Below are 26763 nucleotides of genomic sequence, written 5' to 3'. Positions count from 1 at the left end.
AACGAGGAAAGTTAAAAAAACAGAATTATTTGGATTTAGATTTTTTTCCTTCCTCATTCTTATACTTATTCCGTGATATTATTCATAATTTCCTCAGAAAAATCATGAGAATTCTTGATGGAGATGATGAGCATTCAGGTGATAAACGATCTCTCACCTCCTTTAGGCGTAATTATCATCATGAAATTAGATTTCTGAATATACCTTCTAATTTTCAACACTTCTCATTATCAGAATAATTCTTGATGGATAAATACTGAGTTTCATGATTATCACTCAGTCTATTTATTATACTTCCTCCACTCTCACAAGATAATATCATTTACAATTGTGTCAGATAATGATTAAGCTGATAGACACAATTAAGACGCTAAACAAACATTATATTGAACAAACTTTAATCTCACTATTACCTTGAGCTCTACCTGAGATCTTCATGATGATGATGATGATAATCCTTTCTTTCAATTTAGTGAAAAACTTTCACTAATCTACTTTTATTATCATCATCAACATTGTATCAACATCATTAATTAGGTGAAAGGTATTAGCATTCAAGTTGATCAGTTCTAATGTCACTTATTTGTGTTTGGAAAATTGAAAAAAAGGTAAAAACTTATATCCAACATACCTGACAGGTAAAGATAAATTGTTAACTAAGTATATTTATCAACAATTAAGAGTTTTTTAAGTAATTGAAACAATTGAAGCTGTGAATCTTAATTTGTATCTTTAAAAGACTCATGTGATTGTGATTAAGTTTGTCGTTGATGTTGAAATTTTTTCTTTGTTTTCGTTGCAACGATTTTGATATTTGGAAAAGTTTCTCTCTCTCTCTCTCTCTCTCTTGTTCCTCCTTTCTTTTCATGTAATTTCATTTGAATTTGTCATCTTCAAGGAGATTAAATGATGAGTGAGATGGAAGAAAAATCTATGGAAAAATCTGATGAATTTTCCCTTCGATTTCCATGTAAATTAGTTTTCACTCTTCTCTTTGATTCAATGTCTTCTTTTTTTCCAGGTAACTTTTAATCTTTCTCTCTATTTCTTTACATTTTCTTTTCTCCTTCCAGGCTTTTCACCATCATCATGATCTTCATCATCTTTGTCATCTTGACAATTCTCTTCTCTTCCCACTTGATCTGTTCTGTAAGTTCTCAACTTTATTTCAAATATTTAAAGTTTTTTCTTCCCCTTTTCACAACGAAAATTCATCACCATGATCATCATCATCCTATTGTCTTCATCATCTTCGAAAACTTTCACTCCCTATCACTGTTTTCCTTTCAATTTCTTCAACATCATCATTTCATTTGTTCTCTCATCTTATTCATCATCATCTTCTCACCTTTTCACATTCATTTGTGTCTCAATTGATTTGGTTACACAAATTCTTAAGGAAATAAATAAAAAATACTCAGTTTCCTGAGTGATGATTAGTTACTAACATTTTTCGACTTTTTCCCTCTCTCATTGTTTCATTTCAGTTCTTATTCAGTTTCTCCCATGAACCAGGTAGAACTTGGAAACACTCAATTAATGAGTAGGTGGAGGTGAAGGTAGAAATGGTGCTCAAGTAGAGGAGGAAGAAAAAGAGTTAAAGTTGAACTTTGAGAACAAATAATCAGGTAAAGAAAAAGGCGAAGGGAAAAAAAGATTCCAAGTTCAGATGAATACTCAATTATTTGACTGAGTAACAATTAACTGGCTGAAGTTTCAATCTCCATGTTCATGAATCAATAACTACTCTTTCTTAACATGAAGACATTAGTTTACTCTCTCTCTATATGAAAGTTACCATGATAATGATTCGAGTTGGAAAAGGTAAAAATTAACTTATCAACTTTGGAAACTTTGATTAAATCTTTGAGATTTAATAAAAATCCAATTCCCGATCAACCATCATGGTGATGGTAAAATAATAAGTATGTTGGATTGAAATGCTGATCAATTTCTGGGAGTGAAAATGTTATACAATTGAAATGCTAATGGAGAGATGATGAAATTAGTTTCATGGTTAAATTTCACAATAAACTCACCTTCATCTTGGTGAATATTTTTCATTCACCATAGTATTAATTGTTTCATTGATAATCATCTCGTACATTATTTGTTGTATTAAGATGATGATATAAATAATCAGATTAACGATTAAGATTAAGTTTATTTGAAAGAAATGAGAAGAAAATTTGATAAATGTTATCCGGTTGATTGGTCAGTTCCAATTGACATGAATCATGATAACTCTGGATGATTATGAACCGAATCGTCTGTCTAATCATTTCCATGTCCTAATATAACTTAATGATCGTTTTCCTTGATATTATTGTTGTATTATCATTATTACATTTTGAGTAAACAACCACCACCATGATGACTATTACCACCATCCAGATCCTGATTCTTTCACCTTAATAACAATCATCATGAACATGGTAAAATTATCCACCCTCCCCGTTAAAAGGTTGGTATGAGTTTTGTATTAACTATGAATACAGAACGGAAACTAAAACTTGACTACAATTTCCTGTTTCATTTATTCAACATTTCTATCTATGATCGTTTAATAATAATCATATTATTATTCAGAAATCATCCTCATGAAATCAACTCATGGCTTCAAGATACATAGAAACTTTTAAAACGTGAATAGATAGCATTTCAATATCATGAAAGGAGTAAAAAAATATATATAACCATTCACCTTGACCAGAATTTTTCAGAATTTCTTCAATTGGAAACTCATTCTTTGAATTCTTATCTTCATCATGATTATTATTAATATTTTATATTGGAATAGAAAGAAAATTTATCCCCACATTTATCTTTCTCTTCATGATAATAATTTTGAATTCTCATGATTCATGAATAGTTAATACGTAAAAGTTGAGATGAAATTTTCATTTGTTGTTGTTTTTTTTATTCTTGAATCTTTCGTTCATTCAGTTACTTACCATGAATTTTGTTTCTCCATGGTTCATATTATCATGTAGTATGATGATTCTTGTTTTTGTAATACTTTAATTTTGATCACCATGAAATTTCATGAGATTTTTGCTCTGTCAAAAAACTGAGACTCTCAATAGTTGAACTTTTGATAGATATGAATAAACTTCATGGGGAATGATAATTTTTTTTACAAGAAATTGGGTTATCTTGATGATTATTATCATTTTGTTAATATTATCGTTTTAATCATCATCAATGATCAATTGAATTGATTATGATGATTAAGTTGAATTGATGAAGAAACTGAAAAAATTCAAGTTCCAAATGTAATGTTAATGTTTTTTTTTCTTTTACTTTTTAGAAAAAATTTTGAAACTTTTTTTCCTTTTCTCCCATCGGAAGGCAATAGAAGATGATGAAGACTAGTAGGATGTAGATGACGAGGATGATGATGATGAGATGATAATTCTGAATGACAACTGATTGATTCTCATGAGTAGTTAGACTGAAATGTCGTGATGATTAGGGTAATTTAAATGATCTACATGAAGGGTTAGTGGGAGGAAGTTGATTATCATTGTAAATTTGGACCTTGGAATTGAGATTTTCTGTTTCTATTAATATTATTATTATTGATTCTCATGTTTGGAAAGAGTGAATCTGAAAGATGAGGATGAAACTGATGAGGATAAAGATGATAATGATAAACTATCAATAAGATTGATAGTTAAATGGATTGATAAAGGTAATAGTTTAGTGGAAAACGGAATCAAGGTAAATGAATGAGGAGAGAGATGATGAAAATGATGATGATAAGTGAAAGATAATGATGATAAGATGAAAAGGGGAAAAGGGGAAAGAGCCTGATATCTTAAGGGTGGTTTATGGAAAGGTAAAGAGGAGAGGAGAGAGAGTATTATATGAGTGAGTTGATCGATATTGATTGAATTTGATGATGATAAGCACTTTTTGTAGTCCATTTTTTTTTGGGTTAAATACCAGGAAATTTAAAGAGATAGAGAAAAGATAATGATGATAAAGATGATGATCGAAATAGATGAAAAAAGAGGGCGGAAGATGAAGAGAAGATGAAAACTTGGTGGAAAATTATTTACTCACATTCCGAGAATTCAGAATCGTTTTTCTGTCTAACGATAATCATGATAAGACTCAGGTAATGATAGGAATTGATGATGATCATCATCTTCTTCGTCCATCATCATGATTATGAAGATAAAAGTAAGTAAGAGATGGAAGAACATGAATGATGTTCATTGATGGAAAAGAGAAAGAGAGAGAGATAAAGAGAAAAATTCAGACTGAATTTCGAAAAGAATTTTTTTTCTCTTCTCTTCGTCTTCTTTTCGTATCCATTCACTTATATTGCAATTAATTCTCAATGACCAGTGAACAATTAATCAATTGTTACTTTTGATTTAATTTAAATGTATCATATTAATTACAATTGAATAATTTTTCGATTTAATAAAAGTTAATTAACTTTTTTTTCTTTTTCTCTTTTTTCTCAACTTTCTCACCTCAGTTAATCTTGTTCCCTTTTTAATTCATCACTTTTCTGTGGTAACACATGGATTATGAACACTGTAAGATAATTAAGATTAATGATTTTCTATCCGTTTAATTATTGTGAAAGTTTCTCAATTAGTTTGATAGAAAATTTAAAAAAATTATTCGAACTCGACTGTTGCGCCATCTTGTGATTCTCAATGGAAGTAACTTTTCCCTTCGTAAAGTTAATTGATTTGGACAATCTTAATGATTTAAATTGTATTGAGATAATGGAAATTGATTATATATTTTGATTGTTGTTCTCATCGAATGATTTGAATTTTTTGAACTAATTTCTAGAAAGTAAATGTAACTTACCTTCGATACAATAGACTGTGTGTCCATCTTTGATTATTATGATAATCTTGTTTTCCGATTGTCTTTCAATGGTCACTCGAGTTCGATTTCTCATTCGAAGTCGAGCAATTCTTTCCTTATATTCCAGGTCAACATTGTTATTAGTCCACAATTGGCGTTCCTTTATCTTCAGGGATTCACTTAGATCGGTATAAGTTTTAAGAACTGAAAGTATATCTTCATCCAGGGAGAGCCAAAAGTTTTCTGATCCCAATCTATTTAAACGGCACAAGGAACATCTCATTGTCCCAATGGACCCAGTGAAAGATGATTTAGATAATTGTGAGATCATTAATTGCGTTTGATAAGCTGACATTGAATTTGACAATCGACGAGAAACCAAGTGACCATTGGACTCGCTTTCAGTTAAATCAGTGTCACTTTCAACTGTTGATAAACTACTCAAACTAATATTGTCCAAAGAGTTTAGGACGAAATCATTTCCGTTGGATTTAGTTGATTCATTGTTTAGATTATGATTGTCACAATTTTCTGATTCATTATTGGTTCCATAAGTGCTTTCATTACTTCCAGTTTCATTGTTACCTTTAGATGACACATGATTATCAATGGAAGATGATGAGGATGAGGATGAGGAGGATAAGGGTGATGTTGATTGTCTTTCCGGTTGTAAAATTGGTTTCATTAAATCATCAGCATCTTCTTGTTGGTGTTGTTGTTGAAAAGTTTTATCTTCAAGTGATAATCGGATATATGGATCAGTTGATTGTCCATTTTCTGGAGGATCGAAAAATTTACCTTCCATTTTATCATCATCTTCACTCTTCCGGTTTCTCAGAGTCTCATTCTCATCATTATTATCATCATGTTGACATTTTCCTTGTATCATTTCTGGTGTTATAACATTTATTGGATTAGATAAATTTTCACCATTTTCTTTATTCTTATTGATTGTTTCAGATGATTTTCTTTCCTCCACAATTAAGATTGGTACTTCTTTCGAGTCATTGTTAATATTATCATCGATCATCGTTGACGTTGATTCGATTGGTAATAATTCAACGGATGTTGTGAATTCAGAACTGGTCAGTTTTCGTTGGTCATCTTCGTTATCGAAACACATTCTTACCGTTTCATTGATCTCCGCCATGGTTACGTGTTTAGAGGTCGATGGTTCGAGTTCTGGAATCGATTCACTTTCACTGTCTTCCTTTTTGGTCAAGGGTTGAGGTGAAACACTGGACATTACTTTCTGTCGCCATATTGGTAATTGATTGTTACTCAATTTAATTGTTTCTGTTGATCTTTTACCATTACAACACAAAGGACATTGAAGTGATTCATTATACAATTGTTGGTGTGATCTATTGGTACAAATTGATTGTTGACCACTAGTGGTCACTCTACTTTTAACATGATCTTTCCATAGATTTGGACTCTGATAGTGACCAATTTTTTTTGGAACAAAAATTTCACTTTCATCTTTCACTTTACTTTCATTTACTTTTCCAAATTTCGGGAAAAAACTTTTCTCACAATTTAAAGGTGAACTGACCAATCGACAATTCCAACATTGACCAATATTCTCAATTAAATAACCATCACAAGTCTCAATTGAAGGTAATTCTCTTTGACTACAAGAAACAATAGTTCCCATTTTGATTCTTTACCCAAAATCAATTGTAATCAGAAAAGAGAATCAAGCTGATCATGTTAGTCGAACAATTAACTGACTAATGTTTTCTTTTTTCTTTTTTTTTCGAACTTCCTGAGGTGAGAGAGAAAACTACTTTTTTTTTGTTCTTTTTCACCTAAATTACATTCGATTGGTTAAATTATTATAATCTACACTTATTATTATTTGATCAAAGAGAAAATCTAATTCATTAGATTGTTAGTATTTCAATAATCGATAAGGTCAATATTTGATCATTTGATATTTTTTTTTCTATTTGCTGACCACACGAGTGACTCTTTCAATGTCCAATTGTTAAGACTCTTCTCACTAATCAACACAATTTTAATCTAATTGTTAAAAGTTAATATCAACTACAAGTTAATATTTATCTTTTTTCCCCTGATTATTATCATCTGATGATCTTCAGTTATTATCAATGAAAATATCATATAGCTCAAAGAGCTGAAGATAATCATTGAAGATGTTTAACTTTGATGATCTTTAACCACGAACTGATCTAATTGTGATACTAATTGTACGAAGAATAATAATAATTCCGCTTCTGGTAAATTTCGTGTATCTTCTTTGTCTCTTTCCTTCTTTTAATTCTTTTATTCTTTCCTTCCTGTTTGATGGTTAAAATCAATTTCTCTTTGGTTTATCATGATAATAAAATGGATCGATTTTCTCAATAGCAAAACCATACCACCGACAGTAATATCTTTGAATAGAAGAGGATTTTTCGATCCGATAACTTTAACCATCGACCAATTAGATGATCTAATATATTGAAGAATTGCTGGAAGAATGAAAAGATTGTATAACTTGGCTAGAGGGAAAAGGAGAAGAGAACTTTTTGTTTAATCCAAAGTAAACAGGTTGAATAAAAATCAATTTTGTTAAACGTTTAAACTGTTAGAATTATGGGTTAACACCGAATGGATTAGAAATCTGTTCCATTCCATCAACGGGACAAATTACAACAACCGAAGGTCCTTTGCACACCACAAGCCCAAGGTCTCGAGTATTTTCCGTTAATTTCAGGGGATCCTCTGGATCTCTTAAAAATTCTTTGGTATTATCGAGAACAATGTTTAACAGTGGATCAAATCCATTTAAAATACCAATTGCTTCTCGGCCTCCTTGGAATTTAACTCTCACTGGTTTTCCCATGTATTTTGTCAGGTCAACAATTGATTCCTTTTTCCTACCCAATGGATTAACCTTTTGGTCACCACCAAGTTTAACACCTCCACCCGCAGATTCCTAAATAGCGAGAAACCCAAAAGAAGTAAAAAAAAGCCAAACATACAAAAAGGTTAACAAATTGTCTCAGATCAAACAAAAGGAATTAACATTCACTGTTTCACTTACCATAGTTTAATCTTCAAATTGACAATCGAATAAAGAACTGATTTAATTGAGAAACTGATACAATTTAGTTAATTGTGGACAACAAATGATTAAAAAAAACTCTTTTTAAATCAAAACATGAAAAGAAAACCGAGAATTTGAACCGCGAAAACAGTGACATCTATTGGATTCGAAAAAAGAATTAGTCTATTTTCACTAAACTCTCTCTACGTTTAGCTTAATTCTCGACATTTGATAATCGATAATAATTAATTTCTATTTTTCTTAGTCTTTTTCGAGTGGCAATTAATTCATCACATCAGATTTGATTTTTAATTCTCATTCTAATCATGGAAATGATTAAATCATCATTGATTCTCTCTATTGGTAATTAACTTGATTATTTAATCTTCACACTGATTGTTAATTGATACCAATTAATTAATTCAAGGTAATCAAATTAATCGTTCATTCAATTGAATTTAATTAACATTTTTCATCTATTTTTAGTTTTCCAGTTGAAACAATTAAACTTAATTAAACTTACAATTTACTCTATCACATAATCAACTAATTATTAACATTTTTCTAATTCTATTACACAATTAACCGATTAATTGTGATTGACAAAATCAAGGTGAACGATTGATTTATTATCTATTTTTAAATAATTTAATTGCATAGGTAAGCAGATTCTCTAATAACAATTAAGTTAATTATGTGATTGCTCATAATAATTAACTTTTTGTGTAAATAAATCAATTGATTAGCTGATTTAATTATTATGACAATAAAAATCACATATAAATATTGACTCAACTTCAATCCAATTGATTAATTTAATCGTTGAACATCAAACCTTAAACATGGACAATCAACTGATTCATCTCATCATTTTTCTAATTGTTGTTAAACTTTTAATTGTTAATTGTAATCCAATCGAGGAAATTAAATCAACCGAATGAAGTCAAGTGAAAAATTGGATGATATTGATGATCGTCAACCAACAACAATCAATAAATCAGCAATCAATGAAGATTCAACAACCAAATTAAAACCTCGACAATACTGGTTACCAGGGGGTAAGTTAACCTAATCAACTAATTGTTTAGCTAATTGTTAATCATCTAATTCAGTTTCAGCTCATTACGGCCCCGGTCCCGGTCTCGGTTATGGTTACGGTCTTGGCTATGGTCTTGGTTACGGTTATCCACCTTCACCATTTGGCTTTGATTACTATTGATTGTAAGTTAATTGTCTTCCTCTTTTATTGATTAGCAAATTTTTCAATTGAAACTGTTTTCTTAATTGTTACAATTAAACAGATTTTCAAAGCTCTAATGGAGATGCCTAATCATTATAATAGTTACAATTGTTTCCAATCTTGATGGTTTTTCAAATCGATCCAATAACTAAATCAATCAACAATCAGAGTGTTTATTTTTTGTAATCAAATCCATATTTTTCCAATTCAATGTAATTAAAAGGGAAGCATACAATTTTTACTCTATGAGAATATTAAAAATTTAAACAGCAATTAACTTGGTTTCTAATTAATTTATGTCACCATAACTGTGAAATGAAGTTACAATCAGATCAATTTAAATTCTTCCTCTCAAAGTATTGAATTCATCTTTCTGAACCAACCAAAAGTCTTCCACCTTGGGCGAGATTAGGATAATCCTCATTCGGATTGAATTCATCTTACACAAGAAACTAAAAATCTTTCCTCATTTTCAATTCGTCTCTTGCTCTATCTAACTACGTAAATCAAGATCAATGATTTTTTATTTCTTGAAATTCTATTGTGTAAAATTTGATATCAAATGAACTAATAATATTATTAGTTCATTTATATTACACCTTTGATTTGTGAATTAATAGGATACAAAATTGAGATTACAATTTGGGTGTACATTGTGTGATTTAAGAAGGTTATTGATTACATATCGATTTTATTAATTTCTTGAACATTTCATTCATAGTGATAGTTACACTTTTATACTTTACATAAATTATTAATATAATACATGTATAAATAAGGAAAAGCATTTGGTTGAAAACGGTGAAGCTCATAAATGACAGAACTTCTAACTCGAAATGGTTAAATTGGTTAGTTGTAATTCAAAAACTTGAGAATTTTATTAATTTCCTTTTTTGCGTTTGCTTCCCGGTAACATCACGGCTTTGATTTTATTTCGGGACTTTGATTTTTGTTTCTTCCGTCACCGTCGAGTGTGATTTTCGTTGATTCCTCGAGGCTGTATATTGGCCGTATATTGGTTCCAATGAGGATGATGAAGGTGCTGCAGACGATGAAGTCAATGAAAACTTTGAAACTTCTGAATTTCATGATGACAAATTGATGATAGTAAAGTTGTTGATTGTTACTTGAAAGCAAAAGATACGTCGATTAAATCAATTGATGATTGAAAGTGATAATGATAAACTTGGAAGCCTTTCTTTTTATACGGCATGGGTATCAAGGTTATTCCTATTGAATAATGGTAATCGACACTTTAATCACCTGTGAGAATTATTTACAATTAAATAAATTCCATATGAATCAATAGACAATATTCAATTATTATATTCACTTCTGTAACCATATAGAGTAATAACAAGAGACAGACAAATAAGATATCAAGAGATCAAGAGTATTGGATGAATACAAATTCAAATTGGGTGACAGAATTGAGTTTAGTTTATGTGTTATAATCGAAAAACTTTGATCGCCGATTGTGACCTGCCCAGAATTTTTTAGAACTTTTAAAAAAGGTTAAAGAGTTTTTATTGAATATTCTATGTAAAACAATTTTTGATTTTGAGTTTGACAGAGGTCGATTTTAGGGTTGACATTCATCTTTGTCTTCGATAGAGCAAGAGACGAATTGAAAACGAAGAAAGATTTTTAGTTTCTTGTGTAAGATGAATTCAATCCGAATGAGGATTATCCTAATCTCGCCCAAGGTGGAAGACTTTTGGTTGGTTCAGAAAGATGAATTCAATACTTTGAGAGGAAGAATTTAAATTGATCTGATTCTAACTTCATGGAAAGTTTTGTCCAACGATTAAATTAATCCTCCTTTTCGTGAATAGTTAGGCTGACAAAAGTAATTAATCAACTATGTAAACTAAATTAACTTCTGTTATCATGCTAAACAACCATCAAAGAGGCAATTTATTTTAATTGAGATTAAAACTCCCAAGAAATAACAATTTAAATTGTGAAAGTGAATATTAACCTGAGTAGAAGAATCAGAATTTCTTAAGTTCCATATTTAAATTCTGATGGTTAATTTGGTGTTGATCTATTCCTTTAAATTGTGTCTTCCTTACTACGTTCAAATAAAATTTTCTTAACATTTACATAATTAGTTAATTGTGATTAAAAAGAATAAGAAAAAAATTGACTTTAATGGAAAAGTGAAAAGAGCGACATCTTGTGGCTTCGAAAAAAATAATCGATTTGTGAACTGTTCTAATTGTAACAATTAGTAATAATTGTAACAAGTTAATTGTCATCTGGACGACTAGTTCTGTGCCCTCGGGGCAACTTAATTAATTTCTTTTCTTAGTCTTTTTCGAGTGACAATTAATTCATCTCATTAGATTTGATTTTTTACTCTCATCTTAATCATGGAAATGATTAAACCATCAAGGATTCTCTCTGTTGATAATTAACTTGATTATTTAATCTTCACACTGATTGTTAATTGTTACCAATTAATTCAAGGTAATCAAATTAATCGTTTATTCAATTGAATTTAATTAACATTTTTCATCTATTTTTAGTTTGCCAGTTGAAACAATCAAACTTAAGTCAACTTACAATTTACTTTATCACATAATCAACTAATCATTTACGTTATTACATTTAATCATTTTCGTATTAATTTATTTGATTTTCTTACACCTTACCAACAATTAACAATTTACAATAAAATTCATCTGCTTGTAACAATTACAATTAATTAGTAATCATTATTGATCAAAGTAAATTAACTTCTGTTATCATGTTAAATAACCATCAAGGTGATGATTTATTTTAATTGTGATTCCAACGCCCAAGAAATAACAATTTAACTAATCATTATTTATGGAGATTCTCAATTTAACTATTAAATTGTTACTCTTATTGTTTCGTGATCTATTATTGTTGTTGTTGATCAAATGATGTCAATCATGATCATGATGATTTCTTTAAATTATTCATCATGAAAATAATGATTATCAAGTAATCAACATAATCCATTGGTAAATTAACATAATCAATCAATTGAATGGAATCATTTCTCCCAATCAATTGACGACAATCAGTATTTGGGTGTGTGGGAATTTGTCCCAATCAAGACAATCAACCGAATCAACGGAAAATCAAACAACAACAATCAGAAAATTTGATTGACCCAAAGAGAAAAACAAACTAATCCAATTAAAGATAATCACTGATTGCGGATTAATCACACTGATAGAATTAGGAGATTATCAACAATTTCGAAGCCAAGTGAGAATTAGACAGAGAAAGAAAAGCGAAATCGAAAGTTAATTCGAAAGAGAAAAAGAAAGAGAAAAAAGTGAGTCGGACTAATCCAGTTTTCTCTCTTTCGGTTAACTCATTTTCTTTTTTTTTATTTACTTTTTCATTTTCTCTCTTCACTTCATCTTGTTTATTTCTCTTCACTCATATTCTGTTAATTGTTTCACGATTATCATGAACTATTATCATCTCTTGATTTCGTAATTAAACAATTTAATCTCCTCATCATGTTGATCATTTTTACTTCAATTGAATTTTCAATTGGTTTTCTCTTATTTTCCATTTTGTTTATTTTTCTCTCTCTATGAGTTACTTTCCTTTTCCTCTCACTTTCTCTCCAATGTGTTTATCTCTCTCTGGTAATTTTCTTAATTGTTTACTTCACTCATTAATTGTCTACAATCTATTTTAATTTGTTAATTCTATTCTTGGTAATGTTTCAAATGTAAATCATTAAATTTGTGTTTTGCGTTTGTGTCGAAAAGCAAAAAAAAACATCCAAAGGAGAATAGAATTTTTTTTTCTTCTCTTTTTGGTTTCCATGTGAATATTTGGCTTGTGATTTTTTCTTCTCTCCTATTTTTCTCTCTTGACAACAATTGAACTTTAATGTGAATTTACATTATATTATCATCTCTCAGTGAATTTATTATAACAGCTCGAGGTTCACATTATCCTGTTAATCCTGTTAATTTAATTTTCTTCACTGGTAATTGTAGATATTTTCCTTGGATCATTTCTCTCAAATAAGTGAATTCCATTTTCTTTCTCGACCATTTCACCTTAACTGGTTTACTTTCTCTCTCTCTCTTCTGGTGAATTTCGTGCATCTTAAACATCTTCCTGGTTCTGGTATCTTCTTCCTTTTAGTTCCTTTTCCTTCCTGTTTGATGATTAAAATCAATTTCTCTTTGGTTTAATAAATCAATCGATTTTTCTCAATACAAAACATATAAATATATCTACATATTCACTATGCCGCCGACAGTAATATCTTTGGATAGAAGAGGATTTTGGGATCCGATAACTTCAACCATCGACTGGTGTGAAACCAATTATGAGATGAGCTATTATATAGCAGAATTTTGGAATACCCTGTCAAATTTAACCTTCATCTTACCACCGTTAATTGCCTTTGCTCATCTTCGCCGTTATGAGATTGATTTTCTATTTCTTAGTCCATTATTGTACCTTTCATTTGTCGGCCTTGGATCAGCTGCTTTCCATATGACCCTCAAGTATGAGATGCAACTATGGGACGAGATGACCATGATTTGGGAAGCCCTTTTGGTTGGCTATATTTTCATTAAGATGCTTCATCCACCAACAGCAGCCAAACGATCAACCAAATTATCGTTAATCTTTTGTGGTCTTGGCTTAGAAATATCCTACCTTGTTGTTAATGAGCCGATTTTCTTTCAATTGGGCTTTGCCGCTATTCATTATATGGTCATTTATCTTGGATATCGCATCACCCGAACCTGCCCATCATCACCTAGACTCTTCTGGTTAGGTGTTTTTCTCAACCATTTTGCTTTCTTCCTTTGGAATATTGATAATATATTCTGCTCTTCACTGGATGGGCTTAGGTGCGGTCTACCCAACATGTTAGCACCGATTTTACAATTACACGCAGTTTGGCACGTGATTGCCGGTTTTGCGACCTATTGTATGATAACTTTCGCCATACACACTCACCTTCTCAGTCAACGAAGATACTTTTACATCAAATTACATCCACTCACCGGATTAATTTTAAGTAAAACTTAAAAGCAAAGAAATTAATTTCTCTAAATTAAACCTATCCTTTCATCAACAATCAACAACCAGTAACAATAATAATACAATAATAACACGACATCAATTACAATTATTAATAGGATATGGTAAAGTGAATAGTCATGTAACAATTAAAGGACCATGACAAATTGTTGGAGAGACATGAATGGAAAACCAGTAAACACCATTAAATATCAGTTAAATTATCTTTTGATGCGGAAGCGAGTAAATAACTTCACCTGAATTGGAAAAGGACTCAAATCATGATTGATGAATGAAACAAAAACCTTCATGTTTATCAAAAGAGATATTGTATCCAAAACATAATGTCACCATGATGATAATGATTATCACCAAGGAATTACCATCATCTCTAAATAATATTCTATTATTATCTACACATTATGGTAAATATTCATTATTATTGCAACTCACTCACGAATATTTTCTCATCATCATTTATTGTTCCCACTTTCATCGATCAGTTTCCAACAAGGATATTCTCATTTGGTGTTTTTCTCTCAACCATCATCATCATCATCATCATCATCATCGTCCTGTCGATTTATATTACGAGTGAGATACTAGATGAAAATATTGTGTAAACTGTTTGGAAATTGAAAGAGAAGATTGAGAATCATCATCATCATTATTTCATAATTGCTCTTTTATTCAACCACTTAAATTGTCATTAGCTTGATAACAGTCAATGGATTATGATATTTATCTTATTGATTTAACCAGATCAAATAAACGAGGTTGTTAATCATTTTAAACCACGATCAAAAAGGCGACCGTCGACCAACAATTAAGCTTCAAGCTCATTAAGACAATCACCATTATCCATCATCACGATAAGCAAAAATCTTACCTTTTGCTAGTTTATCTTGATTGTCCACTCTGAGAATGAGTGAGGTCAACATGACGATCGATTTCTAACCTTCCCGGCGGAAATTTACTTTCACTTTTGACTTTCAACTTTATTTTTCCATGAAACCGTTACCCTGATCATCATCATCATCATCATCATCATTATCATGATAATCAACAAACTGGTTGATGCAGCATTCAATTAATGTAGAAAATACCTTTTCACACTTTCTTTGCTCTCTCTCTCTCTTTCTATTCTCCCTCACTCTAGTCATCATCATGAACAAACTTTTCAAGCATCAAATTAACCTAAATAACATCCTGATTCAGTCTAATTGTTAATTATAATCATGTACCAACACTGAACAATTGATTTAAATTCAACAGAAAAAAAAAATCCTGATGCTTTTTCACCTTAAAGACATTTGTTTTGTCTTGATATCCAATAATTCATGATCGAACCTCAAAGGTTATGTTAACAATTAACGTTATTACTGCTCAACTTGATTAGTTCAAAATCTAATTTTTAGTTAATTAACTTAATCATTGATTTTCCACAATTTATGTTAATTCATTTCAACCTTTTCTTTACTTTTGGTCCATCTTGTTATTTCCATTTCCGTTATTTAATTTCAAGTATCTTTATTTTTCGTTGTTTTTAATTCAATCATCTTAATTAGCGATTAAGTAATCACAATCATTCATAATACTAATTACTACCATCAACCTGCAATATGATAATGATGATAATCAATAGACTTGTGCTTGAAATTGTTACAATCAATGTTACTCTACAACAATTAGCTTAATTACTCTTTTGATGATGATAACAACCAATCTGATTGTATGTCAATCAGTAAATCTAATCCGATTTAAGATTTTACTTTAATCACAATTTACGTTTTTACCTTTTGTTGCCAATCACTTTTGTTATTATTTTGTAATATTAACCCAATCAAATTGTTACCTGATCATCTTGACAATTTATTTGATCAGGATGATGAAATAACCACTAATCATGATCAAATAACTTAACTAGTCTCTCTCTATTATGATCATTTAATTTAATCATAATTCTTAATTCAATCAACTTTTCCTTCCTCCTTCCTTATTGTTCCCATTTGATTTTCTTCTTGAATTAATTGTAAACAATTAACTGAATTTCAATCAATATTCAAATAAGAAGAGAATCCAAAATCTATCTAGTTGAGTTAAATGAATATCAAAAATTCAATTGTAGTTAATTGTTTATTATAAATGTAACAATTAATTTAAATCACAACGAAACTTAACCAAAGTTAATTTGGTTTTATTGTAACAATCAAATTAAAATTGATTAGATGAAAGTTATAACTATAGTTACGAAAATAAGTGACCATTGATTAATCAATTATTAATTGTAACAATTTATCATTTAATTGTCTACATAAATATCTAATTGTAATTGTAATTAACTATTTTTCATTTCTTTCAGTTTAATTGTATTTTTTCTTACTCTGTTAATTGTTGACATGAATCAGATAATACAATCAACTTATCGAGGTATCAACAATTTACAAATTTGATTAATTTCGATATGATTTTTAATTGTTGTGATTAAAAAAAAGTGAGGTAAAAGTATTTAAAAGATTAAAGAATCAAAATTAATCGTTACAATTAACGAGCACAATTATTTCAATCGGTTTTCAGATTAATCCATCAAACAATTAACATGATTACTAAGGTTAACAAGGTTAATTTGAATTCTAATTTTAAATTGTTGTCATAATGATGGTAATTACTTATGGATTATGTTAACTACTAACAACTGATTAACTGACACAATTTAATTGTTTGGTAATACAAAATGGCAACTTGATTGTATTTAGTTAATTGTGTTATAAACGATAACCGGTAGTCCTGATTAGGAGGAGCTGTTAATTATAGTTGATGAAATTAATTTAGCTTGTAAATCATGATAATTGTTTGTTAATGGTGATCAAGTTAATCAAAAACATTGATTGTTGAGGAAACACAAACAGTTACAATTTATTAATGGTTATTGATTGAAGCGGAAACTGATTTGTTTTCATTGGAAACAATCAATGAACAAAGTTGATCAGTTGTATTGCCAACAATTAACCTGGAAAAGTGTGAATTTGATTGATAATCAAGAGCAGGATGAACAAAATTTTGTTCACTAATGATAAGTAGCAATTGAATCCAGAGTTTGGTCTTGAGTTTCCCCTGAAACCAGGGAGGGTGGTGAAAATTCTGGTTGCCTGAGTGGCTTTTTTATCCCTCTGAAAGGTGACATTCATGTAAACCGTATCGGTGATAACATCGAATCGATAGTTTTGAAAGAAAACGGAAAATAGTCCAGGCATTGACCAGAAGCACCGAAATCCTCCCGATCCCCCTGAACCTGGAACCAATTGTTGATTCCGTTTTGAGTTAAGAATTATTTTCTCCCGGATTGGCTTCAATTTCCCTGTTTCCCAAATATAATGTTCACTGAATCCACTCGGTGTGCACATGATAGCGTAATCATCACCGTACAAATTGTCACCCGAAAATGAAACAATCAACGAATCACTATCATCGGCTGAATAAACTGCCCAATTCAATAGTCCATGCGAATCGTCCTCATCCTTTTCCGAGTCCTTCTTTTTACCCGAAGATTTTGATTTTGTCCTTTTCCCTTTTCCCGAAGTGGTCAACAAGGATCGAGGATAATGACCACTACCATCGTATTTGATTACAACTAAATTGGTACAATTACGATGATTAATACAATCATTAAAACCGATACATAAAATATTTTCTTCGCCTTTACAAGATTGGTAAAGATAATTAAATCTATGAACTGGATTAAGTGAACCATTTGGATCGACCATTTTTGAATAGTAATTCCAGTTAATTGTGATCGGAATCTTCTCATTGATTAGGTTAATTGTTTCGCCATTTCTCATGATTGGCCAAGTACCTTGATTCTCTACAATTAGAATAGTTTTTTTCGAAATTAACTTGATTATCTTAATTTATGGATCACTTTTACCTGAGATAATAAATCGACAATATATTGAACCATAGGCTTCATTTGCGAATTGAATTTTCTTTTGTCCTGATTTATTTTCAACTAATTGTGATTGATCTTGTCTCTTGTTGGTCAAACATTGATAACTAAATGCTGACCCATCGTCGTTATTGTAAATGAAATTCAAACCAATCGATGAGGTTTCATCGTCATTTCCAAATAACTGTAATTCAATAGCCTCAGAATCAATCCCATGATGATTAGTTAAATTGCTGGCGATCGGTGTTAACAATGGCCTGAGTATCGCTACCATTGAACAAGTTGAACATTTGAGACACTCTTGCTTGGGATTGTCTTTATTTAGACCAAAACAAATCGATGAACTTGCTAATTGTTGATTGGATAAGTTAATTGTTTCACATTCTTTGTAAATATCTTCTCTTAGTGAGTAACCAGGAAGACCTGGAATCTTTGATTCAATTAAAGTCAAATTGTTTGATCTAATTGTCACCTGATACATTGTATTTCTACCATTGAATGTTAATTGTCCATCAATATCAAACTCCAAAGGTAATGACCAAATATACTTACGTGTTGATCCAATTACTTTATTATCACTATGGGCTAATAATTGATCGTCAATTTTTTTCTCCAATGAATTGTCAGGTGAGATTATCTTGTGACGACAACTAATTTGATCACATTGACTTCGTATCGATAATAATTGTTCACTGGCAAGAGAAATTGATTGACCATTGGTCATTTCTGTCTTCTTATCATCTTGAAAAGTTAATAATCTTTTTGATGGTTTGATATCAATGGTGTAAGACGATTTTTCCATTGGTACCATGAACAGATAATCATGATACAGAGAATCATATTCTCTGAGTTTAATTATCAATAACTCGGAGCAAGAAGCACTTTCGACACAATTATCGGTACCAAAGCAAAATTTTCTTCCATTGTCACAACCCTGATACAAATACTTCCACTGGTATAATGGTAAATCTCTTGATTTCTGTTTATCGAAATTTTCGTCCAATTTGAATACCGATCCTAAGACTAACCAATAGTGAGAATAGACCAGGTCAATGGGTTTGTTTTCCTCGTTCAAAGGCCACTCTGAATTCCGCTGAGAAACTGACCAAGAACACCCAAAAATAGGTACATCGATTCCTGGTACATCTAATTGTTTCATCCTTTTCTCTGACCTCCAAAGGTCCGGTGTTTGTGTTGGCTCATCACAATCACTTTCACACTCAACTTGACATTGGTATAAATACTTTGACTGTCCATTGGTCAGCCAAAAGTTGTACGAAAAATTTGATAAAGACTTGAAAATATAAAGATTTATACTCAATTGTTCATCACCAATGTCTACATAAGATGGTGACTCTGATATCGAAGGTGATTCCGATTCACTCGGCGAAAAAGTGTCCAACGAATCGCTGAGCACCCTAACGATGACCAGGTAATCACATGTTGACGATTTAAAACACTTATGGTCATCTACAGATGACCAACCATAACATCGTTGATTTAACTTACGATAATCTCGACAATCTTTGTAAATCTCAGCGAAAGTTTCAATTTGCTCAGAATCAATTGTTAAAATTTCACCACAACAAAATTTAATCACCAAACTAATCAATAGAATACAATTTATCGGTAACTCTAATTGTCTCATGATTTCGAGTCACAATTAACTTCCAATGGAAAAACATATTCTTTCAACCTTTCGATTAAATCATTAACCTTAATCATCTTCATCAAATCCTTGATTATCAAAGAACGTGAAAATTAATCAACAATCTAATCCACTAGAATATTAATCACATACATTTATTTCACTATCTTCACAAATACACAATTAACTAATCACTTTGATTATTGTATCGTTTCTGTAACCAATTAAGCGGGTATTAAAATAATCGATGACAATTAACATTATTTGTGTTGATAGTTAATCACCAATTAACTTAATCATAATTCTTAGTCTTCAATTAGATTGTGAGATTATAATGATTAGAATACTTTTCTATTAATGTAATGATTATGATGAGAAAATTAAATTAGTACAATTAACTTTTCTCTTAACAATATGATCATCACTTATGATAACTACAATTAAAATCTATTTGATTACTAATGATTTAATTAAATTGTCACCATTTTTGTTCACTCATTTAACATTAATTGTCTTGCTAATTATGAATATAAATTAATGAATGAAAATACTAGTTAATTGTTATCATTAGGTGATGTCTGATTAATCATTTCTAATTATTTGAACGGTAAAAATGTTACTTAATTGTGATTAAGGTAATTTCTGTTTCTCATTACAATTAACCTGTTAATTGTTTGTCTTCCTTGTTTTAAGTAAATTGTTAATTTCAAAGTCAAGTACAATTTAAATTGCACTTTTTTTGCCTTGATCATTGGGAACAATCAACTAAATAATTTAGTACTTTTGAATACAACTTAATTGTTACTTTAATTTTGTTTTTTTCCCAATGTTCAATCAGCACACAATTAATATTGTCAATTGTTAATTGTTGTTGTTTTTTTGCAAAGCCTTATTAGATTATGATTAAATTAATTGGTTGTTGGGAGAAAGACAAATTTGCCAATCACCATTGATTACAAATAATAATTAACAACAATCAAAAATTTCATGGATCAAATTAAATGTCTGATTAACAATTGATTAACAACATCACCATTAGATTGTCATCCCTAATTATTTAACTTAATTGTTAATAGTAAGTGTAGATAATTAAGAGTGGAGTGATGTGGAACTGAATTAAATTAAAATCTTCAATTATATATAACAACAGGGAAACAATTAAGGCTTTCATTTTGGTTAATTGTTACTGATTGTTAGGTTTTTATTTCTATTGTTTCTAATTGTAATCAGATATGAAAGTTATCACAGTTTTCAAGTTGCAAACAATTTGGTTAATCAGTTTTTCATTGATCTCAATTATATCAGCTGATGGACAACAATCGTCTACTGAAGTGACCACAATTAGTGTTGACAATTACGAAAATAATAATGAGCTCAATTCGAGTGACATTTCAATTCCGAAAGGTAAACGAACTGAATTTGTTTTCGTATTTGTTTAGTTGTTAATTAATTGTAATTATCAGGCCATTGAATTGGAAATTTTTCTTGTTTATTTAACGTGAAAAGTTTAATTGTTGTGTTTACTTTTTCTTTCAAGTTCAAACTAGATTATTTAGTTGGCTTATGAATGGACTAAGTGGTCAATCAATGGGTCAAACCTCTGCTGGTCTTAATGGTCTCAGTGGTCTTGGGGGCTTATTAAGGCCAAATTTGGGTTCTAATTCACCATTCAGCCGATTTGAAGCTTCGTTAGGATCACTTGGTTCTAATTTCGGTTCTAATGGATTTGGAATGCAATCGATGGGAAGACCATCGACGGGTCAGTTATCGATAGGACGGCCACCGATGGGACCTCCGCCAATAGGACCTCCACCCATGGGGCCACCACCTCCACCTCCACCACCGATGATCCAACCTCAGATGGGTCAATCACCAATGGGATTACCACCGATGGGGCGACCGCCGATGGGTCAGAATTCTGGCTCACAGTCTCAATTTGGATATACACCGCCAATGAATTCACAAGGAGGGTTTGGCTCAAATTACGCAGGAAATGGTCAACCTAACGGTCAAATGAACGGTCAGATGGGGAATCAATTAGATTACATGTCAACTAATGATCCTTATGGTGATTATGGAGGTACGTCCAATGAAATTACAGCTTGAGCCAAGTTAATTGTTGATTTCGTCAATCATTAATTAATCATTACCTATTTTGCTTCATTGTTTTACCAAATTCAACTGGACAGCTACTGGCAATTGATTGTCAAATATATTGACCAATATCTTCATTTTGGCTTTTTGCTTTTACAATTAACTATCTTATCAAATACATGAAACTGTGAACAAAACTTTAATCATCCCCCAATAATTACAATCGACTTACAATATATTAACCAATTTACTTAATTGCAATCAATCAGTTAAATGATGACTTAATAAAAGGAAGACACCATTTCTGAGCTTGTGTGTCCATTTTTTTTCATTTGCTTCTAACGATAAGTAAAAACAATATGAGAGAAATTGATTGACTCTTTAAGTATCTTTCTAATTGTTTGATTACTTTTTATTCTCAATCAATTAAGGTGGTGGCGGTGGTGATTTTTTCTCACAGATTTTCACTTTCCTCTTCGGACCTTCCGGTAGTTCAAGTGGTGTGGGCAGCGGTGGATCAAACGGTGTGTACAACAATGGAGGAAGAGGGAACAACAATGGCGGACAAATGGGTAGACCAAATTCTGGTTCTAGCTCCGGCTCGAATTCCGGTTCAAGTTCTGGTATGAGTCCAGAATTTTGGTCCAATTACATGAAAATGTTACAAACTTTATACAGTGACGGCGGTGGAGCTGGCGGGGGCGGTGGAGGTGGTGATCTAAGTGCCATGATCGGTCAAGCAACGAGCCTCATTCAAAGTTTCTCAGGGGGAGGAGGATCTTAATCGATCTCTCTAATCAATCAATTAATAGTAAATCCATTAATATCTCTGGAAAAGTTAATCATCAATTGAATTTTTTTATACCGTTTTTTTGTACGTAATAAAAATCAACTCAATCGAATCTAATTTTTGATCGTTAAGTTAATTGTCCAAAGGTTTGAGGTGATTAAATCCTTGCAGTGACATCTTATTAGCTTAATGATTGTGTGGTAAAACTTTTGTACTTTTGATTGGTTTGATAGTTGATCAAATGATTTATTAATTGTTCCAAACATGATCCAGCTCAATTCTGTCAGTTGATTGTCATTCAAAGGGTTGAAGAATTGATCAATTAATTCACTTGATGACGATAAATTGTTGATATTATTACTATACTTGTACTTGGAAAATATTGTTCTGATAATTAGATTTATTTGATTGTAATCGAATCAAATTAATCTTTTGTTCTATTCGTTAATTGCTCTTGTGTCATCGTCATGATCCTATTTAATCAACAATAATTGATAATGATGATCGGGAAAAGATGATTTGTAATAATCAAGTGATTCGTAGAGATGAGAATCTAATTAAAAGTACAATTGGAAAAATTTGAAACAAGAATTAAAATTAATTGTTGAGATTGATAACCTTGATTGTGGAATGATGATTTTTGATTAGTTATTATATATTTTGATTGATCACAAGATTATCATGTTGATTGTTGAACAAAAAAAACCATTGATCACAAAGGGAAACCTTCAATTAATGTAAATTTTGGTTAAATCATGTTTTTGATTATGAGATTGTTTCAATTGGTTTACAATTAATGAATTAATCAATTAATAACAATCAGCAAACAGAAGCAAAAACTTATAATTTATTGTTTTTCTTGATGTAATAAAGTTAATCATCATTAACTATCAACTGTTAACCTGTCAATCAATTAAACTTTTTTTGTCTGATGAAAACTTTTCAAGTCTAATTGAATATTATTAGTAACCAAATTTATATTAACTCTTTAACAGGTTAAGTATTAATTGTTTCATTGTTTAAACAGAGGGAGTTATCATGTTATTAATTAGTGAGAGTTGATTGTTAATCAATGTAATTTTTTCATGAGGTGTTACTTGGAGGGAGAGAGGGTAATATATATACGATCGGGTGATTTACTGATGATAATATTTACTTTTTGATCTTCGTGGTGGAAAGATAAATATTAATTGTAGTTGAATTGTTATTTGTTCTTGTTAATCAATATGAATTTTAAAGGTTTAATTTGTCTTCTTTTTATCGTCCCTGTGATCAATGGTCAAAATCCTTCTATCAGTGCTCAAGTTGCTGTTGATGGACCAGGAGCGTCGCTTCTTGGTGTCCCATCGACTATTGGTTTGGGTGGACCAGGAAAAGGTTTTGGTTTCAATATGGGTCCATTTAGTTTGGGTGGATCGGCTGGTCAAGGAAGTGCCAGAGGACAGGCTGGTATGAGTGTTCCTAGTTTTGGTGGACCTGGTGGGCAGGGAGGTTTTGGTGGTAATGGTCAAGGAGGTTTTAGTGGACCAGGAGGATTTGGAGGTTTTGGTGGCCAAGGAAATCAAGGTGGTTTTGGTGGTCCTGGAGGATTCGGTGGGGGATTTGGAGGTAGTCAAGGTGGTCCACAAGGAGGCTTTGGTGGTAACCGAGGTTTTGGAGGCTCTGATGGTCAACAACAAGGTGGCTTTGGAGGTCCTGGAGGTTTTGGTGGATTCGGTGGTCAAGGAGGTAACCAAGGATTTGGTGGTCCACCAGGTTTCAGAGGAGGTTTTGGAGGTCAACAAGGTGGTCGCGGAGGATTTGGTGGTCAACAGCAAGGTGGCTTTGGAGGTCCAGGCGGTCCAGGAGGTCCAGGAGGATTTGGAGGTTTCGGTGGTTTTGGAGGTAATCAAGGTAATCAAGATGGTCAAGGAGGTTTTGGATTTGGTGGACCACAAGGTGGTTTCGGTGGTGGATTTGGTGGTCCTGGAGGATTTGGTGGCTTTGGAAATCAACAAGGTGGCTTCGGAGGTCCCGGAGGATTTGGAGGTCAACAGCAAGGTGGTTTTGGAGGTCAAGGATTTAGAGGAGGTCCAGGTGGACGAGGAATCCCTGGTTTTGGAGGTCCACAGATTGGAGGTTTCGGAATCGGTAGTCCAATTGATGGTCAAGCTGATCTTGGTGTTTCAGCAAGTATGTCAGCTGCACCAACCGGTTCATTAGGAGTTTCAGTTTCAACCAACGGGTCAAATTCTGGTAGTAATTCAGGCATGAGTGCTTCAGCTGATGCTTCAGTCGCTGTCACAACAGCTTCTTCTGGAACAGTTTGAACGCAATTTTAATGAAATAATTAAAAAAGAAATAACAAAAAATCATTTTTTCTGGACACAAAAATTTGATTAACTACATAATGTAAAAAGAAAATTGTTACCGCTTGTTGTCATGTCACTTATTCTTTAAATAATATTAAAAAAACATAAAAAAAAAGTTTAAATTGCATAAATCAACATCAAGAATCAAATCAATTATTAAACTAAATTTTTATTCAGAGAAAAAAGTTTTGTCAACAAATTGTATCGAAAAAATCGAGTAAAGTTACCAATAGAAGTTCAAACTAATCATAAAAATCTTCCATATGTTGGGTTTGAAAGAAAATTTTTTTGTTGTTTTTGTTTTCTAATGAAAATCAATGTTTTTTTTTCTTTAATTGATCATCTCTTCATTGTAAATTATTTTAACCTGTTTTCTCTTATTTGATTAAGGATATAGTCTTTAGCGTGATGAGCAACAAGATAGGATATTTCTAAGCCAAGACCACAAAAGATTAACGATAATTTGGTTGATCGTTTGGCTGCTGTTGGTGGATGAAGCATCTTAATGAAAATATAGCCAACCAAAAGGGCTTCCCAAATCATGGTCATCTCGTCCCATAGTTGCATCTCATACTTGAGGGTCATATGGAAAGCAGCTGATCCAAGGCCGACAAATGAAAGGTACAATAATGGACTAAGAAATAGAAAATCAATCTCATAACGGCGAAGATGAGCAAAGGCAATTAACGGTGGTAAGATGAAGGTTAAATTTGACAGGGTATTCCAAAATTCTGCTATATAATAGCTCATCTCATAATTGGTTTCACACCAGTCGATGGTTGAAGTTATCGGATCCCAAAATCCTCTTCTATCCAAAGATATTACTGTCGGCGGCATAGTGAATATGTAGATTTATTTATGTTTTACGTGTACACGAAATTCACCAGAAGAGAGAGAGAAAGTAAACCAGTTAAGGTGAAATGGTCGAAAAAGAAAATGGAATTCACTTATTTGAGAGAAATGATCCAAGGAAAATATCTACAATTATCAGTAATTAAGAAAATTAAATTAACAAGATTAACAGGATAATGTGAACCTCGAGTTGACGGACATATCTTATGCCTTACCAATAAATTCACTGAGAGATGATAATATGATTATCTTGATCACTTTAATTCGATTAGTTTATTTTCCTCTTTGGGCCAATCTATTATGGGTTAACACCGAATGGATTAGAAATCTGTTCCATTCCATCAACGGGACAAATTACAACAACCGAAGGTCCTTTGCATACCACAAGCCCAAGATCTCGAGTATTTTCCGTTAATTTCAGGGGATCCTCTGGATCTCTTAAAAATTCTTTGGTATTATCGAGAACAATGTTTAACAGTGGATCAAATCCATTTAAAATACCAATTGCTTCTCGGCCTCCTTGGAATTTAACTCTCACTGGTTTTCCCATGTATTTTGTCAGGTCAACAATTGATTCCTTTTTCCTACCCAATGGATTCACCTTTTGGTCACCACCAAGTTTAACACCTCCACCCGCAGATTCCTAAATAGCGAAAACACCAAAAGAAGTAAAAAAAAAGCCAAACATACAAAAAGGTTAACAAATTTTACTCAGATCAAACAAAAGGAATTAACATTCACTGTTTCACTTACCATAGTTTAATCTTCAAATTGACAATCGAATAAAGAACTGATTTAATTGAGAAATTGATACAATTTAGTTAATTGTGGACAACAAATGATTAAAAAAAACTCTTTTTAAATCAAAACATGAAAAGAAAACCGAGAATTTGAACCGCGAAAACAGTGACATCTAT

The 26763-nt window shown here is 31.4% G+C and overlaps 7 protein-coding genes and 1 long non-coding RNA gene across 8 annotated transcripts; 4 read left to right on the top strand and 4 right to left on the bottom strand.

Annotated features, from left to right (window-relative positions):
* Positions 1-7344: 7344 nt before the first annotated feature.
* On the bottom strand, positions 7345-8046 carry LOC128395382 (U6 snRNA-associated Sm-like protein LSm7). Its single transcript, XM_053355801.1, has 2 exons — positions 7889-8046; positions 7345-7780 (listed from the first exon to the last, which is right to left on the bottom strand). The coding sequence occupies exons 1-2, from the start codon at positions 7889-7891 to the stop codon at positions 7436-7438; spliced, it is 348 nt and encodes a 115-aa protein (XP_053211776.1). The 5' UTR covers positions 7892-8046; the 3' UTR covers positions 7345-7435.
* A 530-nt stretch (positions 8047-8576) lies between these two features.
* LOC128395383 (uncharacterized) lies at positions 8577-9431 on the top strand. The gene is made up of 3 exons (XR_008326622.1): positions 8577-8949; positions 9004-9112; positions 9193-9431. It is a non-coding gene; the product is annotated as an uncharacterized LOC128395383 (long non-coding RNA).
* A 3095-nt stretch (positions 9432-12526) lies between these two features.
* Positions 12527-15643, top strand: LOC128395235 (alkaline ceramidase 3-like). Its single transcript, XM_053355640.1, has 2 exons — positions 12527-14593; positions 14672-15643. Exon 1 carries the CDS (start codon positions 13383-13385, stop codon positions 14175-14177), a length of 795 nt encoding a protein of 264 aa, XP_053211615.1. The 5' UTR covers positions 12527-13382; the 3' UTR covers positions 14178-14593; positions 14672-15643.
* Positions 15644-17008: 1365 nt separating this feature from the next.
* Positions 17009-20008, bottom strand: LOC128395234 (uncharacterized). Its single transcript, XM_053355639.1, has 2 exons — positions 18094-20008; positions 17009-18030 (listed from the first exon to the last, which is right to left on the bottom strand). Exons 1-2 carry the CDS (start codon positions 19757-19759, stop codon positions 17174-17176), a joined length of 2523 nt encoding a protein of 840 aa, XP_053211614.1. The 5' UTR covers positions 19760-20008; the 3' UTR covers positions 17009-17173.
* Positions 20009-20918: 910 nt separating this feature from the next.
* On the top strand, positions 20919-22755 carry LOC128395216 (keratin, type I cytoskeletal 9-like). The gene is made up of 3 exons (XM_053355614.1): positions 20919-21163; positions 21297-21839; positions 22285-22755. The coding sequence occupies exons 1-3, from the start codon at positions 20992-20994 to the stop codon at positions 22635-22637; spliced, it is 1068 nt and encodes a 355-aa protein (XP_053211589.1). The 5' UTR covers positions 20919-20991; the 3' UTR covers positions 22638-22755.
* Positions 22756-23869: 1114 nt separating this feature from the next.
* LOC128395131 (uncharacterized) lies at positions 23870-24952 on the top strand. The gene has a single exon (XM_053355531.1). It carries the CDS (start codon positions 23870-23872, stop codon positions 24950-24952), a length of 1083 nt encoding a protein of 360 aa, XP_053211506.1.
* Positions 24953-25143: 191 nt separating this feature from the next.
* Positions 25144-25831, bottom strand: LOC128395217 (alkaline ceramidase 3-like). Its single transcript, XM_053355615.1, has one exon. The coding sequence runs from the start codon at positions 25829-25831 to the stop codon at positions 25352-25354; it is 480 nt and encodes a 159-aa protein (XP_053211590.1). The 3' UTR covers positions 25144-25351.
* A 257-nt stretch (positions 25832-26088) lies between these two features.
* LOC128395218 (U6 snRNA-associated Sm-like protein LSm7) lies at positions 26089-26758 on the bottom strand. The gene is made up of 2 exons (XM_053355616.1): positions 26600-26758; positions 26089-26489 (listed from the first exon to the last, which is right to left on the bottom strand). The coding sequence occupies exons 1-2, from the start codon at positions 26600-26602 to the stop codon at positions 26145-26147; spliced, it is 348 nt and encodes a 115-aa protein (XP_053211591.1). The 5' UTR covers positions 26603-26758; the 3' UTR covers positions 26089-26144.
* Positions 26759-26763: the final 5 nt, after the last annotated feature.

Source organism: Panonychus citri, unplaced genomic scaffold, assembly GCF_014898815.1.
Source record: "Panonychus citri isolate SS breed McGregor unplaced genomic scaffold, ASM1489881v1 Contig00141, whole genome shotgun sequence".
Lineage (NCBI taxonomy): Eukaryota > Metazoa > Arthropoda > Arachnida > Trombidiformes > Tetranychidae > Panonychus > Panonychus citri.
Note: the sequence above shows the minus strand (reverse complement) of the source record. Positions and strands in the feature narration are given on the sequence as shown.

Bases quoted from the DNA above. Each gene is read 5' to 3' on its own strand.
- LOC128395235 (XM_053355640.1), top strand. From the start codon at position 13,383: ATGCCGCCGACAGTAATATCTTTGGATAGAAGAGGATTTTGGGATCCG.
- LOC128395234 (XM_053355639.1), bottom strand. From the start codon at position 19,759: ATGAGACAATTAGAGTTACCGATAAATTGTATTCTATTGATTAGTTTG. The intron at 18,031-18,093 runs GTAAAAGTGATC...TTCTAATTGTAG, and splicing joins TTGTCGATTTATTATCTCAG to AGAATCAAGGTACTTGGCCA.
- LOC128395216 (XM_053355614.1), top strand. From the start codon at position 20,992: ATGAAAGTTATCACAGTTTTCAAGTTGCAAACAATTTGGTTAATCAGT. The intron at 21,164-21,296 runs GTAAACGAACTG...TTTTCTTTCAAG, and splicing joins TGACATTTCAATTCCGAAAG to TTCAAACTAGATTATTTAGT. The intron at 21,840-22,284 runs GTACGTCCAATG...CAATCAATTAAG, and splicing joins TCCTTATGGTGATTATGGAG to GTGGTGGCGGTGGTGATTTT.
- LOC128395131 (XM_053355531.1), top strand. From the start codon at position 23,870: ATGAATTTTAAAGGTTTAATTTGTCTTCTTTTTATCGTCCCTGTGATC.
- LOC128395217 (XM_053355615.1), bottom strand. From the start codon at position 25,831: ATGCCGCCGACAGTAATATCTTTGGATAGAAGAGGATTTTGGGATCCG.